The sequence below is a fragment of the Notamacropus eugenii genome, chromosome 1 (genome assembly GCF_028372415.1).
Source record: "Notamacropus eugenii isolate mMacEug1 chromosome 1, mMacEug1.pri_v2, whole genome shotgun sequence".
Lineage (NCBI taxonomy): Eukaryota > Metazoa > Chordata > Mammalia > Diprotodontia > Macropodidae > Notamacropus > Notamacropus eugenii.
Window position 1 is genome coordinate 448,476,576 of NC_092872.1, and position 19,271 is coordinate 448,495,846.

The 19,271-nt window shown below is 35.2% G+C and overlaps 1 protein-coding gene across 8 annotated transcripts in view; it reads left to right on the plus strand.

Annotated features, from left to right (window-relative positions):
* PBX3 (PBX homeobox 3) overlaps positions 1-19,271 on the plus strand; it is a 293,993-nt gene that overhangs the window by 212,631 nt on the left and 62,091 nt on the right. For all 8 annotated transcript variants that reach the window (XM_072631934.1, XM_072631936.1, XM_072631937.1 and 5 more), the window contains one exon: positions 16,042-16,232. In XM_072631934.1, coding sequence (XP_072488035.1) covers positions 16,042-16,232 — 191 coding nt within the window. The remainder of the gene's footprint in view (positions 1-16,041; positions 16,233-19,271) is intronic.

Here is a 19,271-nt window from a genome sequence, read left to right on the forward strand (position 1 = left end):
AAGGAAAAGCTTCCTGTAGAAGGGAGAATTTTAGCTGAGACTTGATGGAAACCAGGGAATTCAGGAGGCAGAGATGAAGAGAGAGTTTCAGGCTTGGGGTGACACCCAGTGAAAATGCAGGAGTTAGGAGATGGGGTGTCTCTTTCTAGGAACAGCAAGAAGGCCAGTGTTACTGGATCTCAGATTATTTAGCAGGGGAGTAAGATGTAAGAAGATTAGAAAGGTGGGGGAAAGCAGTTTATGAAGATCTTTGAACACCAATCTAAAGACTTAGTGAATGGCCTCAATTCTTTTTCAGAAAAATATGAGGCAAGGTTCTCAGATGAGAGAGTGTGGGGAAAGAGATCTATGGGAGCTATGTGGAGGTAGAAAAAGATTTTTAAGCATCTCTGTGGTGAGTGGAAAAATGAATTAATTAGGAAGATATATAAAGATTTCGTTGCTCAATGAGGTCCCAATTGAGATTACGTAACATAAATTTGCAGAGGACCCAGTCAGCATGGTTTAGTGATTTCTCTCACTTTGATTCAGAAGCTTACCTGTAGGAGTCATCGTACTGGATGGCCGAAGTAATCCAAAGCTAAGATTTGGCAGGACAAGAAAAGAGAGCAAAGGACTCAAGAGAAAAAAACAGTGTAGACTTGAACTTTTTTGGCAAAGGATCAAGATGGGGAAAGGAAAGTATAGTTATTACAGGAGTAATAGGCTTGAACAGAATGGAATTTGTGGTTACAAGGCAGAGGGAGAGGGGTCAGAATAACGATATGTTGTGATCAGATGAGGAAATTTCAGAGTTCATGAATATGGAAGTAGAATATTTGTGAGTAAAGTTAAGGTCAAGGGTATGACCATCTTTGTGTGTGTGTGTGTGTGTGTGTGTGTGTGTGTGTGTGTGTGTGTGTGTGTGTGTGTGTTTGAAGTAGTATGGAGTAGATAACATTATATGAATAGTTGAGGAACGGTTAAATTAAGGTGTTTGAGGAAATATATATATACACATATATATATATATACATATATATGTGTATATATATATGCCCCCCTACCACACACACACACACACACACACACCTGTTGAAGGCCCCTCATAAGAAGGCAGGAGTTGGGGAGCAGAGAAAGATGGTGAGCCAAGCTTTGCACTTCTTGAGAAAAGGAGAATGTCCTGGAAGTTAGTAGATATCAAATACCAGAAGTTTGAGTGGGTGGTAAATAAAGAGTAAGGGAGAATCTGTAAGTAGCAATGAGAAATAAAGATTATTCCTACTCTTCCACCTTGACAAATGAGTTAAGGAAATGAGTGAGAGTGTAAGCAGGGTCAGAAAGAATGGCCAGGGAGGCTATCATCAGGAATGGTCCAGATCTTAGTGAGAATGGATGGAAGGAATGGGAATGGAAAAGATTTAAGATCAAAGAAAATTTCTTGCCTGGGGAGCAGGCATTTCAGAGAATACAGTGGAAGGGATAGGAAGCTTTAGCATATAAAGAAAAAAATATAAATATATACACATGCATATACATATACATATATACACACATGCGTATATATATATATATATATACACACACATTTATATATGTATATACATATATAAATGTGTGTGTTTATACTGTGCTGAAACCTTGCCCTTCTGCTCTCTTCTATGTGCTTCAGTGAGACTAAAATGAAAATATATCTGAAGTCTGTTTAGATTTAGATTGCCATAAAATTAACAAACGCCACTACTGCAGTAAATTAAAGTACCTTATAAACACAGCCACGTTTACAAAGCTAAGCAGACTTAAGACTAGAGTTTGAGCTAGAATAAATTTAAGCTGGAATGCTTGGTTGTATGTATGTATTTCAGCAACATCCCTGTCTTTTGAAATGCTAGTTTAAAATAATTTTCATTGAAATGTCATTTGATTCTAACAGAGCCAGGTTTAATGATTCTAGCAGCATACCATTTTTAGTCTTTTATAAAGGCTGCTGGTGAAATGTCAGACCTATCCATCCAAACTCCAGGAAACTGGAGTCAGTTCTCAAAAGCTGCTACAACTAAGAGAGAGGCAAAACTGATTTAAAACATAGAATTTCCCTTTTGTTGATCCTGACACCCAGAAATGTCTAATTTAAAGAAATATGATAATTTTTCAGGATTTGCAGCAGAATTTAACACTGTGCCTCAAGAACATTGTCTTAACAGCTGAGAGACAAAAGTGGTTTGTCTTACAAATACTGAAAGCATTAAAGTCATGATGCTCATCTCCCAAATGTTGTGCAGTAATTAAAACATTAATAATTAATAATAATAGTCAATATTTACACAGTCCTCTAAGGTTTGTAAAGTATTTACAGATATTGTCTCATTTGATCCTCACCACAGCCCTATGAGGTAGATAATATTATTATTCCCATTTTACAGTTGAAAAAGGCTGAGAGTGGTTAAGTAATTTGTCCAGAACAGACAGCCAATAAGGATTTGAACCCACATCTTCTTTACTTCAAGTACAGTTCTGCCTCCATCATGTTAGTACATGAAAATGAGTTACACATTGTTAAAAGCTGGAAGGAATCTTAAAACATAAAATCTGGAAGGGACCTTAGAACACAGATAAAACATTCCAGGTGGAAAAAACCCCTATACCAAGGGATTTTAGAACATAGAATATAGATTGTAAAACCTGAGAGTTGGAAGGACTGTTGAGATCTGTCCATTCTCCCTTATTTTACAGAAGAGATAATAGCTCCACAGAAGCCCAGTCACTTACCTCAAATCATGCAGATTCCATAGTGGTAAAGTCAGAGCCTTGTTCAAACCTCTTTATATCATAATCCTTCTTCTGGTAAATAGCTGGTATTTTCAGACCCATCACTCTGAGGATAGATGTTTCAGAGCAGGAAGTGGTCTCACTATACTAGACTTCCTGGATCTCTCTATCTTTCTACAAGAAGATAGACAGATTACTTTTTGCAGATAAGAGTTTGATTTAGACATGTGTTGCCAGTTATATGAATGCATACAGATAGATATAGATATATCATTCCGTGAATAGCTTTCCCACTTTGCTTATGCCAAATGAAATTCTTGTACATGGGCTATTCTGTTCATAATTTACGGCTACCATAATAGAGGTGACATATTGAAAGTTATCTTCTATAATTACATTGAAATACATTTTTGCTGTGGGCAAAAGTATTGTAAGGGTCCCGAGGCTCCCCAAGCATCTGGGAAGCTGTTTTCTGAGTTCACAGATGTCTTTTGATTTCACCCCAAATCAGGGTGAAGCTCTGGAGCCAGGCATGAGCTGAAAGCTAAGAAGGTATAGTTTGACTGCTTGAACGCCTTCAAGTTGCAGAAGATCATTTTGAGAATGGATAACAAATGTTGAACTGAACCACTCTGATGCTTTTCCTTAAGTACTTCCCTGAATTCTGATCATATGCCAAAACCTGCTGGCAATGATCCTTATGTATGTGAAAGAACTTCTCCCCTCTTCCCTTATTTCCCTGAATAGGTAGCCAGCCTCGTAATTAGAGGCTCATCAGCAGAGGTTGACTACTAGAGGATTATGGTCAGTTTTCTTAAGAAACTTAGCCACAAAGAGTAGAAGAGATATAGGAAAAAGCAGAAATGGAAGGATCAAATAAGGTTTTATCTTTTTTTAAATATTTATTTTTAACATTTTTTTAAATTTTGAGTTTCAAATTCTCTCCCTCCCTCCAATTCTTCCCCTATCCATTGCAAAGGAAAGCATTGTGATAACAGTTATACCTGTGCAATCATACAACACATAGTTTTCTATTAGCTATGTCACAAAAAAGCTAGAAAAATAAAGTGAAAAACTTATACTTCAAAAGCATTCAGTTAGTTCATCAGTTCTCTCTCTGAAGGTAGATAACATTTTTTCATCATGAATCTTTCAGAACTGTCTTGGATCATTGTATTGATCAGAGTAATTAAGTCTTTCACAGTTGACCTACAATATTGCTGTTACTGTGTGCATTGGTTGGATTCTGCCCACTTCACTGTGCGTCAATTCATATAGTTCTTCCCAAATTTTTCTGAAACCATCCCCCTCATGATTTCTTATAGCACAATAACATTCCATCATAATCATATGCTACAACTTGTTCAACCATTTCTCAATTGATGGCCATTCCCCCAAATGAAGATTTTTTTTGAGGGTGGGAGAGACACGGACATGTTTGTAGGCAGTAGGGAAGGGGTCGGTATCCAGGCAGTGATTGAAGGTAAGTGGGAGAGTGGGGATAACAGATGAGACAGTCTTTTAAATATGGAGAAAGGTCAATCTTGGTAAGGAGTTAGGTCATTTCATCATGTGAGACAAGGATGCAGAAGATAGTAGCAGGAGGTCACTACTGGCCTACCAAATTAGCCTTTTTGCTGTTCTTTATATACCATTCTCCAACTCTTGTCTCTGAGCCTTTCACCAGGCTATCCCCCATGCCTGGAATACATTACCTCTCAATCTCCTCCTCTTAGAATCCCTAATTTCCTTCCAGAATTATCTCAAATATCACCTTGTACATGAGGCCTTTTCTGATCATCCATACTCCCATTGCCCTATCCAATTAACTTGTATTTATGTTACATATACTTATTTATGTACATGTCTCCCCAGATAGAATATAAGCACCTTAAAGATGGGGATTATTTCTTTTTATTTTTGTATTCCCAGTCTCTAGCATGTTGTCTGGCTCATTAGAGGTGGCTAATGAATCCTTGTTAATTGATTGGTTGACTCTTTTGACAGTCAGTGTACTAGAAATATAAAAACAAGAATTAAACCATCCCTGTCCTTCAGGAGCTTACTTCCAGCTGGATTGATTCAGCATGTACACAGAGAGGTAAATAAAAGAATGTGTTAGAGGAAAATACACCAATAGCTAAGCAAATCAAGAAAGCCTTCTCATAGGAGATCATTTGAAGAAGCTAAGATTCCTAAGAGGTAGACATTAGGAGTAAACACATTCCAGACAAAGGTGGCAGTAAAGGAAGACAACTTCTACAAAGGTATGGAGGTGGAATGTGGCTTCCTGAGTTCATCGAATAGCAAGTATGGCCAGAATATATGTTAAAGGGAATAAAAATAAGATAACCTTTAGATAATTAGACTGAATCAAAATTATAGAGGACTTTAAGAGCTGAAATGAGTTTTATCCTAAAAGCAATAGATTGCCAGGGAAGTACTTTTGAGTAGTGTAAGTAACATGATCAGATTTATTCTTTTTTTAAAAAATAATTTGTTTTCAGTTTTCAACAACTACTTCTATAAGTTTTGAATTTTCTCCTCTCTCCTTCCCCAGGAGAGCATACAATCTTATATGGGTTCTACACATACATTGTTATTAAACACATTTTCGCATTAGTCATGTTGCATAGAATAATTAAAATGAATGGAAGAAACCATGAGGAAAACCAGACCAAAACATAAAAAAGAGAAAATAGTCTGTTTCATTCTGTGTTCCGACTCTGTAGTTCTTTCTCTATATGTGGATGACGTTTTACATCATGAGTCCTTTGGAAATGTTTTAGATCCTTGCATTACTGTGAAGGGCTAAGTCTATCAGAAACAGTCCTCACACATTGTGACTGTTACTGTGTATAATGTTCTCCTGGTTCTGCTCACTTCACCCAGCATCAGTTCATATAAGTCTTTCCAGATTTTTCTGAAGTTTGCCTGTTCATCATTTCTTATAGCACAATAGTATTCATATACCACAACTTGTTCAGTCATTCCCTAATTGACGGGCATCCCCTCAGTTTCCAGCTCTTCACCACTGCAAAAAGAACTGCTAGAAATATTTTTGTACCTGTGGGTTTTTTTCCCATTTTTATGATCTCTTGGGGATACAGTCCTAGAAGCAGTATTGCTGAGTCATAGCCCTTTGGGCATAGTTCCAAATTGCTCTCTAGAATGATTGGATCAGCTCACAGCTCCACCAACAATGAATTAGTGTTCCAACACTCCCACATCTTCTCCAACATTTATCATTTTCCTGTTTTGTCATGTTAGTCAATATGATAGGTGTGAGTGGTACCTCAGAATTGTTTTGATTTGTATCTTTCTAATCAATAGTGATTTAGAGCAGTTTTTCATATGACTATAGATAGCTTTAATTTCTTCTTCTGAAAACTGCCAGTTCATATCGTCTGACCATTTATCAATTGGGGAATGACTTATATTCTTGTAAATTTGACTCAGTTCTCTATATATTTTAGAAATGAGGTCTTCATCATAGTCACTAGTAAAAATTCCCAGTTTTCTGCTTCCCTCCTACTCTTAGTTGCATTGGCTTTGTTTGTACAAAATTTCAATTTAATGTAGTCAAATTATCCATTTTTCATTTCATAATGTTCTCTGTCTCCTATTTGGTCATAAATTCCTCCATTCTCCATAAATCTGACAGGTAAACTAGAGAAGAGATTCTTGAACTTTTAAATTTAAGATTCCCCAGAATAATTTTTAATACATAAAATAGACTGTATAAGGTTACAAAAGAAACCAGGTATCCTGAAATATAGGTATCAAAATACATGGTTTTTTTAAAGTTCAAAGGTGCAAGTTTAGAAACTCCTGATTCAGGGGAAATTTTATATTTTTGAACACTTTGAGCAACAAAAGAGAGAAAATGAACAGTGAGTTGGACATGTTACTAAAAAACAAACAAACAAATAATGAGAAGCCAACAAATTGGCAGACCCTAATTAAACTCTAAAATAGAAATTCTCAATATCAGAGGTTAAAAAAACTGAAAGCAAAGATTTTAAGGACTACTAAAATAGTTAAAGCATTAGCTAATTGAATTTCAAAAATAAGGAAAACAAAATCAACTGTATCACAGAAGTTAAAATGGAAAATTTTAATTATATAATATGTAAATTTATTTATTTAAATAATTAAATTTAAATTTAAATATATAATATGTAAATTTGCACAAAGAGAATCAATATAACTAAAATTAGAATGGAAACAAATTTTTGTAAATAATCTTGGTATGAAATTTCACTATTAAAGATCTCATTTCCAAGATTAACAAGGAACTTATTCAATATAGGAGCCATTTGATTTGATAAATAACTGATAAATTGTGAAATCAGTTGATAAATAATCAAAAGATATAAACAGATGATTTTCAAAGGAAGATATTTCAACTATCAACAGCCATATGAAGAAATACTTTAAAGTACTAAAATTTGAGAAATGCAAATTAAAGCAACTATCAGAGTCCACCTTGTACTCATGAGGTTGGCAAAACTAACCAAAAAAAACCCAACAACAAAAAAGGAAAATGACAAATATTGGAGAATGACTGATGTTGGAGGGGCTACAGGAAAACAGAAACATTGATACTGTTGGTAGAACTGTGAATTTTTCCAGCACTTTTGGAAAACAATTTGGGACCATGCTACAAACATCACTGAACATGCATACCCTTTGACTCATGGGCACCACTAGTATTTATTTATAAAAATATTTATGGCAGTTATTTTTCTGTTGGCAAAAAACAAAGAGAGTGCTCATGAACTAAGGAATAGCTGAACTAATTATAGTATATGAATGTAGTGGAATTCTATTTTATTCTAAGAAATTATGAAAGAGGTGGTTTCAGAAAAACCTAGAAAGACTTGTATGAACTCTTGCAGAATTAGATTGATTTTGTTCAAGCAAAGCTTTTTCAATTTCATTTACCTGAAATTGTCCGTTTTTTCTTTTGAGATCACTTTTGTCTCTTTCCAAAATGACAGGACCAGTGATATGATATGATAGATATGATCTATATTGGTATTTCCAGAAAAAAGCACAGAAGTCTAGAAAGTAAGTTATTTGGTATTTTATTTTTTTTTAAATCAAAGCAAAAACTTTCAGAACATATCATGTGATAAGTATAGTCTGCCTAATCTCCTACATGTTTTGCAAACTCTTAGAGCATGTGTGTGTATAATATATACACATATTTAAAATATATCTAAATATGTATATGCACATGTATATATAATATTGATTATTGGTGTTCACAGTAACAGTCTTAAAAACACTGCAAGATTCTGAATCATCAAGGAGTGATTCGATCTTGTTAAACGTCACTGGATCATACAATCTCATGAGTTGATAGGGGCTTCAGAGGCTATCTAGTTTCTTTTTTTATTATTAAATTTCATTTTTAATTTATGGAATAAAACAAGCACTTCTGTAATAATTTCTGTACAATGAAAAAAGATGATTGCATATGAAACTGCAAATCTGCTACGTACAACTAATTCCTTTCCAATATACAACAAAATTATCATGTAAATATCTGTTTCTTTTTCTTCCCTCCTTCCCTTCCTGCCCATAGTTTCAATTCATCCTGTGTCAATAATCCCCTTGGAGATAGCTTTCATGCCCTGCTCCCCCAAGTCTTCTTTTCACCTTATGGTTTTGAGTCCCTTTCCCATACCACTTGTCCTCTTCTGAATACATTCAGTTTTTCAATATTCCCAAATTTGGGTGGCGAGAAAACTGTTCTTACTTCAAATGATGTCCGAGTTGTGTGATAGGTGTACGGTTGGATTGTCACTTCCTTTGTTATGAACACTTCTGTTTAACATGGCCTATTATTCACTTTATTGTATAAGACAGAAAAAATGGAATAATGCATTTCAGAAAGATAGTATCAAAATTTATAAAGTAAGGAATATTTTCAACACTCCACTATTAGAAAAATTAAAATAACCAGAAATGCTCATTTCTTCCTTTCCCCCTTCCCCATGGTTCCCAAAATATTTTGGTTAATCTAGGTTTTGTACAAATGATATTTTGACCAATTATCTAGAAATTTTCATCTAAGAACCAGCAACCATCCAAGAGTGTCATTATCTATAAGATCCATTTTTCCCCACAATTATTTTAAATTTTATTAAATTATCTAATGAGAATCTATTTATCAACCTTATGTCCCTAAATTTATTTTAGTAGTGAAGGATTTTAGGTGTATTTTTTTTAAAGTAGATTATGGGCCTTTGAGGGCCCCTGAAGTACTGTCTGTATCTTACTATTGTGTCTTTCAGCCCTTGTTTGAAAGGTGAGCAGTACAAGGATTTCTCAAAGCAATAACCTAAGTCTGCAATGGTTTGATCATTTCTAGCCATCTTTTACATGTAGAGGAATTTTATACCTTTTAAAGGATTAGAAGATGAGAAATCAACACGCCGTGTTCTGCTCTGAAACTGTAGTAAACGATGATGTAAATTAGGCTGTAATTTACTTCAGTAGTGTAAAGAAGAAAAAAAATCGCTTTGCCTGAAGTGTATGCATCTTTCTTAAGGGTGTACCCAGATTTTAATTATCTAAATGTAAATACTTAACGAATTTTACTTAGAGTAATGAGCTAAAGTGCACACTACATAAATGAGATGTTCTAATTAATCATGTATGAACTACTGGTTTAAAGAAAAGCTATGTGAATTCTGTGAATGCTGGGCTTTTGCCAAATTGCTAATGAACATTTGCATTCATAGATGGTTCACACTTAATAAGTTGTGAAACATTCAGCAAATGTTTTAGGAAATTATGAGTTTTTAGATGCAGAAACTTTTTGCTTTTAATCCTCACCTCCTTCCCTTTCCCCCCCCTCACCCCACCTTATCTGTGGTATTCAAATTGCTGCTTAGAAAACTTAGGCTGGCAACCAGTTCTGTAGAGATTAACACAGAGAGAAAAGTCAAGTGAGTTAATAATCGAAGTGTCAGTTACATGAAAGATTTGAATGAGTATTTTACCAAGACACTTGCCCTGTCATTATTGTAGGATTTACATTAGTATGAATCAAATTGGTAAGAATCCTTTGTTACTTCAAGAGCATCATTGAAATCTTTCCAGACGTTGGCAATAAATTGTTTTCTAACAAATACCTTGAAAGTAACCCAATCTGTAGCCCAAGGAGATTCTGCTCTTTGTAGATAAAAGTGTCCAATCCAACCTCCTCCAAAATGACAGTAGGAAGCCAATATTACTATTATAACTTCAGCTTTTTTAGTACTTTAAAATTTAAAAAAATATTTTACTTCAAACAACCCACTGAGTATGAGGAGTGTAAGTATTATTGACCTCATTAAAAGAGAGAAGAGAAAGAGAAGAAAAGGGAGACTCAGAAAAGTGAAACAACTTCCCCTAAGCTACATGAATACCCGTGATGTTTTGCTTATTTTAAAAAATTTTAAAAATCTCATTACACTAAATTATATACATATGTTTGTATATAATGTGTGTATATGTGTGTGTATGTTTTATAGACATGTGTGTACATATACACACTTGTAATGCTACTTAGCCAGCTATGTTGACAGCTACTGTCTACTATCTACATCTACTACATATTACTGTGGGCTACCAGTCACAACTTCAGTGAGTTACTGATCTGAATTTGTGAAGGGAATTTGGAAGTATTCTTTTCTTATAGGAGTGTCCTTCATTGATGAGACTGTAGGTCTGTGCCAAACTTGAAAAATTTTTTTTTAAATCTATCAAGCCAACATGGGACAGGTAAATAAATCTTTAATTGAACCCTCCAGATCTGAAAGATTTGAATCAGATGGAGGGAGCAAACCTTCCTTTTAAAAAGATCAGATTCAGGATTGAAATCTGCTCTCTTAATTTTAAGGTCAGAACTTTTTTCACTACATAATGCTATAGGTCATTTCATAAATATAAGAACTTTGGATTTTCTTTTTAAATCAATGTATTTTATAATGATAACAAAAGATAAATCTGTTCTTAGACCTAAGAGAAATTTATTTTTATAGTTGTACTTTTGATCTCTGAAGTAGACAGCAATCTAATTTGAAGAGAGATAAGGCGTAATTTAATAAGATTTGGGACAGCTGTCAACTCTTGCTTATGGGAAGTCCAATAATAATAATAATTCCCATTTACCAGTACTATGAGGTTTATAAAGGAGTTTCCTCACAATAACTCTTATGAGGAATGTAGTTTAAGTATGGCTACAAAATAGGGGTTATTTGGTAGATGAATGTCAGTGTCAAAGAGGTTAAGCCTGTCTAGAGTCACACAGCTATGTCAGAACCAGGACATGAACCTAGTTAGTCATGCAGTTAACATTTATTAAATGCTTCCTCTCTACCAGCTATCGTGATGAGTGCTAGGGATACAAATATGAAGAGGAATGGGGGAAGACAATACACAAAGGGAGTTGATAAGAGAGGAGGAAGATGGATTGTAAAGTCCAAATCAGTGCAGCTTGATGGGAAATGAAGAGATGGTGGGCCTGGGATCCCCTCCTTAAAAGGAAGTTTTAGAGCTCATTGCCTCACGCTTCAGTGAGAGGGGCAGAGAGTATCAATGAGGTGTGAGTATCAAGGCTGAGTCCATCTTGCAGGATAAATGAGGTTCCTGGAGGCATGATGGAAAAGTCTAAAGAATGCAGCTAGGTAGGAGATAAAGAGGGTGCCCCCTTCTAAAATGGAGAATTTGGACCTTCTAGATCTTCTGACTGTAAATACATGGATATTTTCTTTTAATTACATTGCCTTTTATGTTAATTATCTTTACACAGAAGTCAATTCTCTTATCTCTGGATGAATCTATTAATAGGCTTAATTATTAATATTGAGGCATTGAGAAACTTAGGTTTGTATGCTTTATTCTTCCCAGCTTATGAACAGGCTTTAGAGTCATCAGTTTCTTAGTTCTTTACTGTACAGGAACCTACAGGTCCTTTGCTGTGTAGGAACCTAGGGTACCATCTCCCAGGCCAGTTAGAGGGATATAAATGTCTTAGTGACCAGGATGATGAGTACATTCTTTATTATTCCATATAATGAGCAATTGAAGAAACAATAGAAAGTAAAGCTTAGAGAGGAATATGATCATTGTCTTTAAGAATTTAAAATGCTGTCATTTTCAAGAGGCATTTAGACTTGTTTTGCTAACAGCAATTTAGATTTGATGTAGGGAAAAATTTTCTAACAAATAGAGCTGTCCAGAGGTAGGATGGACTGCCTCAGGAGGGAGTGCTTTCCTTTCCAATGGAAATCTTCCAAATGTAGACTAGATGACCTCTTAGCATGCGTCTTAGAGAAGAAATTCTGCTCAGGTTCAAGTTGAGCTAGATTTCTAAGGTGTCTTCCAGCTCTGAGATTCTATGATTCTTCCATGAAGATGTAGTTCTTGAGGTTTCTCTAGGGAATTTAACTTTTTTTTACTTGATGTAGAAAATGTGATCAGTCAAGAATGGGTATTTATTGGGTACCTACCATGGGCCTAGCCCTATACAAGATGCTTTGAGGGTACCAAAGAAATATGTGTAATGGTCCCTGCCCAGAAGGAATTTATAGTCTAACTAGGAAGACAACATATATGTCAAAGAACTGTGACTTTATTAGTATGGGTGCTCCCTCTGTCAAAGGATAGCACAGTTCCTTTATGCTTTTATAAATAATCTTTGTGGGTTATTATGTCTAAGACAATTCAGCCTCTGATGAGCTTCTCCACATTTATCTTAGCTAGTCCTTAGATAGTATCTGTGAAAAGACCCATTTTAAAGTTTTTCTAGCTTAAGTAGAACTTTTTATAACTTCTACTTAACTAGCAGAGCCCTTTATGCCATAGGCTTTACCTCCATGCTAAGGTGAGCACTGGAGAAAGATTGTAGCAGAACAGAATAAAGACATCTGAAAGAATTTGTAAACAAGACAATATGTAACGGTAAAAATTTAAATATGAGAGAGACACCATTACATATTATGAGTAAACATTGTAAAATATTTTGATAGGGAACGTAAACATCATTATAACTTAAAAAATGTGTTTTGGCTTATATCTATCATTTATTAAACTCTGAGATTCAGGGATACAAAGACAAAAATCAAACAGTTCTTGGCCTCACGATGTTTATATTCTGTTAGGGGTGACACCACATGTATATAGTATAGACTGCAAAAATATACAAGATAAATACAACAATTTTTTTCAGAGGAAGAATTAGCAGCCCTGAGAATCAGGAAGGACTTTATCTAGAAGGTGGCACTTGAGCTATGAGGTTTGGTGGAAACTGAAATGAAAATGTGATGAAGTATATCTCAGGCATGGAGGAGAGTCTGTATAAAGGCATGGAGATGTGAGACAGAATGTCCTATGTGAGAAATAGAAAGAAGGTCACCATGACCAGATGGTAGGGTGAGAGATGTTGTAGAGGCAGACCCGACAAGGTTTGGCAACTGGTGGGATATTTGGGGTAAGAGAGAGTTAGGAATTTTAAGGATGACCCCAAGGTTGTAAAGTTGAGTGTCTGGAAGACTGATAGTATCCTGAATAGAAGTAGGAAAATTTGGAAGAAAGGGGTTTTTTTTAGGGGGGGGGGGGTGGAGGTAAAGAGTTCTGCTTTATACTTATTGAGTTTGCAGATTTAGTATGCTGGTTTGGAAGGGGCATAATCTTTATTAGAACTATCCATGCATTGAGACAGTGCTCTCCTTTCCCCTTCATGACTTTATGATTAAGTTCCAGGAGACATTATTTTATTCAAGAGAGGGGATAGTATCTTTATTTTGAAAGTCATAGTCACAAGATTGTAGAATTGTATTGCCCTTTGGAGAAACTAGATGAGCATAAAGAGAGAAGAATTGAAATTGTAAAACATGGAGTTGGAGATAACTTTGTTCCCCTATTAAACCAAGTCAAACTACATATACCTTCCATTTTAGCTTCTCCACCTGTCTCTTTGGAAGTTACACTGTCACCAATATGTCCTTGAACTTACAATACAGAGGTATCATTGAAATTTCAGTTAATTGAATTGGAAAGCAGCATGGTATGAAGGAGACCTGGATTTTAATCCTGATTGTGACTATTTTACTGTTTGACGTTGAACAAGTTACTTCCTCTATCTGGGCCTCATTTTTCTGTAAAAGAGTAAGTTGAATTAAATGATCCTGCAATTAATTTCTTTTCTAGCTCTAAAAGATTCCGTTATATTACTAAACATTTCAGGTCCTTCCTGATTAGACCTAAATTTACCTTTTTTAACCTTATTTCCCACTGCATGAGGGAGATAATATAGACCTGGATTTGAATCCAAGCCCTGCCATTTCTACCTCTGTATCTTTACATTTCACCTCTGTGGGCCTAGATTTCTTTTTCTGTGAAATGCAAGGATAGACTTAAGTAATCTTTAAGGTCCCTTTTAGTTCAAAATCACATGAATCATGTGTTCCAGCTAAACTGAACTATTTACCATTCTCTGAAAATATTGTTTTCTCCTCTGCCTCAGTGCCTTTCATTATACCGTTCCCTCTATGGAATGTTCTTTCTTTTATCTTTACTTGTCAAAGTCTTCTCCATTCTTCAAGGCCTAATTCAGATGTGACCTCTTCTACCAAGCCTTTCCCAAACACCTTCTCCACTCCCCTACTAGCAGTTACCTCTCCTGTTGAATTCTCATAGTACTTTGTTTATAATTTTCTTATGGCACTTATCAGAGACTCTTTTATTGCTACTTGGTATGTATTTTGTTTATACCTGTCTCTGTTCATTATATTGCAATTCTCTGAGGTCAAGGACTGTTTAATTTTTATCTTTGCACCCCCAGTATCCTACACAGTACCCAGTGTGCAGTGGTTACTATATACCTACTATTAATAAATGCTTTTAGATTTTGATTGTACTATAGTTGATTGCTTACATGTCTTGTCCACTAGACTTACAGCTCCTTGAGGAGAAGATACGATGTCATATTCATCTTTATATACCACAATGAGCAGCCAGGATAAGACCTGGCATATAACAGGTACTCAAATTAGTTGAATGATAAAACTATTAAGCAAATAGTGATTTCTGGGTATCGATAGCTAAAAGTCTAATAGTCTGCTGAAAAGCATTTTCTTATGAGGCAAGTTAGTCTATGGGACCCTTATTAAGCAGCTACTATGTGCATGGCTATGTGCTATGTGCAATTTTCTTGCACGGTTCAGCTCATCATAGCTACAAAATAATTGCTTCCCCAGATGGTCCAGTTTGTTACCTCACAAATTGCAAAATTTCATTTTTATCTTATTATAATACTTTAAAAGAGCCATCAATTCTTAGTGTGAGTTCTTTTGATGACACAAATCACAAACCTTCCACATCTTAATAGATGTTTAATTGCAACAGCTTTCTAACTGATCTCCCTGCATCATCTCTTTCCTCTCCAATCCATTCTCCACACTGCTGCCAAATTGATCTTTCTAAACATACAGATTTGAGTATTTCACTTCCTTGCTCAATGGTTGCCATTTAAATGTAATATCACTTCATTGTTTGGTACCTATAGCTCTCCATTCCTTTCTTTTCAGGATTATTATATATTACTTCAGTCAAACAACTTTCTTTCTCTTCCTCATCCATGGTATTGCATCTCCCATGTTTATGCCTTTGCACAGGCTAGAATTCTCTCCCTTCTCATTTCTGCTTCTTGAAAACCATATCTCACTTCAAGGCTCAGCTCAATTCCTACCCCTTTTAAGTGACTTTTTCCGATTCTACCAGTTTTTAGTTCCTTACCCCAATATACTACGTTTATTTTGTATATCTTGTATGTGTTTTTCTGTATAACACTAATAGAATGCATGTTCTTTGAGGACAGGAGCTCTGTATGTATTTTAATCTCTACTGCTCAGATAGTACTTGACTCTTAGTAGGTATGTAAGAAATATTGAGTGACTGATTGAGCTGCTATGGACAAAAACATTTATTTCCTCATTGCTGGCTTTCTGTGGCAAACTACTCCACCCTTAGCTAGAATGGTCTTCAGATGACAGACACATAGTTTGTTGTCAGGTCTATATTCAAAGCCTTTCCTGTTTGATAGAATGAACCCAATCACTGACATAGTATTAGAGGGTTCAAGGTCATCCCCATACTACAATGAGATACCAGAAGAGAGTTTTGTGGAAGAAAAATACCATTGACTACTGAAAACTTGGTAGAAATTCAGTTGAATTGGTTTCTGAGTGTGAAAAGATAAAATATTAGTCTCTTAAAGAATTTTTCCTTTTACAGGCATGTAATGAATTCACTACACATGTGATGAACCTTCTCCGAGAGCAGAGTCGAACACGTCCCATTTCTCCTAAAGAGATTGAGAGGATGGTAGGCATAATTCATCGGAAATTCAGTTCAATTCAAATGCAGCTCAAACAAAGTACTTGTGAAGCAGTCATGATTTTAAGATCAAGGTTCCTTGATGCCAGGTATGTATAGCCATTTCTTTATTATGTACTTTGTTGTTGTCACTTGTTATGCACCAAATTCCTGACCACTTGGCAGATGGAACTGAGTTTTGTTACAAACTCTTTCCTACAAGATGATTGAGTGATCACCACAGGGGGATACTTTGCCTTAGGGAGAGATTTCACATTAAAGAGTTAGGTGGAGTATCATTTCACCAGGTGTTATATGAAGGATATCCTAGAAATTGGTAGTATGTATATTTAGGTAACTGTTCTCAGGCTCTCCTACCCTATTCCCCCTGATTTATGTACCCTAGAGTATTTCTTCTTTGTTAATTTCACATGGCCACCTTCTTTGTACGTCACCAGCTAATTCTAGTCTCAACATTTCAGGCAGATTATACAGTGTATCAAAAGAAACCCTAAATAATTCTGAGCAGATAGTTATAGTTATCTGAGGGCTGGCCAAACACTAAAAGTGAACAAGAGAGTTTTGAATTTTAAAATGCAACCAGTGTGGAGGTAAGATATTTTTTATCTCTCATCTGGTGAAATCCCAGTTTATAATTTTGATATACAGTATATTCAGTAAGTCTTAATAAGGTGCTGCTGCTCTGCATGTTTCATTCTCATGTCTTGTCTCTACTACCTCTTGACACTGATCCAAATAGACTATACAGTCCCTGAGCTTTCTTACTTTATGGCTTCATCATACTGTAAAATTACTTCAGCCTTTGAAAATTTCATAGAGGCTTGTGCTAAGAATTTTTTTTTAAGATAATAACTATTCTAGAACACTATTTTTTTAAAGCTTTATTTCCTGGCAGTTTTTTCCTACTCTTCTACCTTTCTAAAAACCCTCTACTCCTACAGAGTCATATTATTCTTACTAATGCTAAGAAAATAAATTTTAAGACTGAAATTGCCATTTTGACTTCATGACACCTTTAAGGGAGGTAATACTTTGGTCCTAGTTATGGTACAAAACAAACAAACAAAAAAGATGCTTTAAACGCATCCTCTCCAACTCAAGTAAGAAAATATTTTAGTTTCTGGTAAATGAATGAAGATGTCATTTTTTAGTAAGCTTAAAGTTCACATAAGTGAAAGCAGTAGATTTTCTAACTGGCAGTTATGCTTATCTGTCTCATCAGTTGAAATTTGCACTCTCGGGTATAATTTAAGCCTATGGCCAAAATTTATCTCTGGGGATAGAGATACTTCAATTTTTTTCTCCCCCGATTGCTATTTGACAGAAGTAATAATTCCCATCAGATTCCTTTACTATTAAAGAAGGTGACTTTAGTTTCCTAAATTGAAAAACAAGTTTTGTGGCACTGTTTCTGCTGGAATTATTATTAACAGTTTTTTTAATGGACTTGTGATTTAATTGGTGTAGAAAGTTTCCAGTGAACAAATTCCTCTATCAAGTCAGATTGGTGTCTTTTCTGCAATTTATAGTCTTAAAGATTTGCCTGGGGGGATACTGACAGTTTAAGTGCTCATTATTACACAGCCACATAAATATAGGACTTGAATTTAGGGTTTTCTGATTTGGAGGACAATGCTCTAGTATACCTCTCAAGGTATAATAATAATCATAGCTAATTTATATCATACTTGAGAGTATACAAGTCACTTTCCTCATAAGAACTATGTGATAAGTAGTAAATTATTATTATTCCCATTTTACAGATGGAGAAACAGGCTAAGTGAAATGATGTGATTTGTCCACTGTCATACATTTAATAAATGGAAGAGTCAGAATTCCATATCAAGTCATATTACTCCAAGTTAGCACTCTTTACACAACATTTATCTTTTGTAAATTTATTTGTAGTTTTTAAAATGTATTCTCAGCCGTTATATACGGGGTGGACTAGAAAATTCCTGGGATCTTGTTTAAATGTGAGATTCTGTGACCTTATTTGATCCTAATAACAACTCTGTGAAGTTAGAAACAGTAATAGCAAACTTTGTATGACATTTGTTGATTTAAAAAGCAGTTTAATTATGGTAACCACATGTAGTAGACAGAGAAAATGTTTATTATCACCATTTTTACGGATGAAGTAACTGAGACTTGGAGATTGTGAAGTGATATACCTAACTACAGTCATAGGTAAGTGGCAGTCAGAGCTGGAACTCAAGAGTTCTGGCTTCCCATTTCATTCTTACTAGACTGCTATCTCTTGGTCATTTGGGAAAACACGTGGTAGCTAATGGCATTTATTATTCTCCTTCATGTTTGAAACCTCAGAATTATTGATACCTGCCTTTTCTTTTGCCTATCCCCCCATCCAGTAAATTGTCAAATTTTCTTGAGTCTTCCTTACTAATATCTCTTAATCTAGCTTTTTTTTTCCCCCTATGTCATAGGGCTTAGAGTTGTAAAGGACCATAAAGATAATCTAATCCAATACACTTATTTCACAGATGAGGAAACTGGACCTCACTAAAGTTAAATTATTTGCCCAAGGTACTACAACTGTTTAGTGGACCCAAGTAGGGACTTGAACCCAGGTCTCCTCACTCACAGCCCTCTTTTCACTATCCACCCTAGTTTAGGCCATTTTCACCTTATATGTGTGAAACAACCTAATTGGTCTCTGTGCTACTAATATTACTTTTCATTTCAAATTTAAATTAAATTTTAAAAATCTACATGAAACATTTTAAAATTTACTTTATTGTCAATTCATCTTTCATACAATTTCCATACTAATTTCCCTAAAGCACTACTTGTTAATATCATTCTTTTCTGCAAAACCTTCAATTGAAATTTTCCATTGCCTATGAAATAAAGCATATTTTCCATAGCATGGCATGACATTCATTCTTTTCCCTGATCTGACTCTAACGTACTTTTTTAGCCTTATCTTTTCTACATGGCTCTATGCTTCAGCCCAGTAGACCCTTGCATGTTTGCTCACATTATTCTCTCTGTCCTGGAGTTATGTTCTGCCCTTCTTTGGCACACACACACACACACACACACACACACACACACACGCACATTGAGTCACTCACTCACAGATATGAGTTTTGAATTTAGATTCA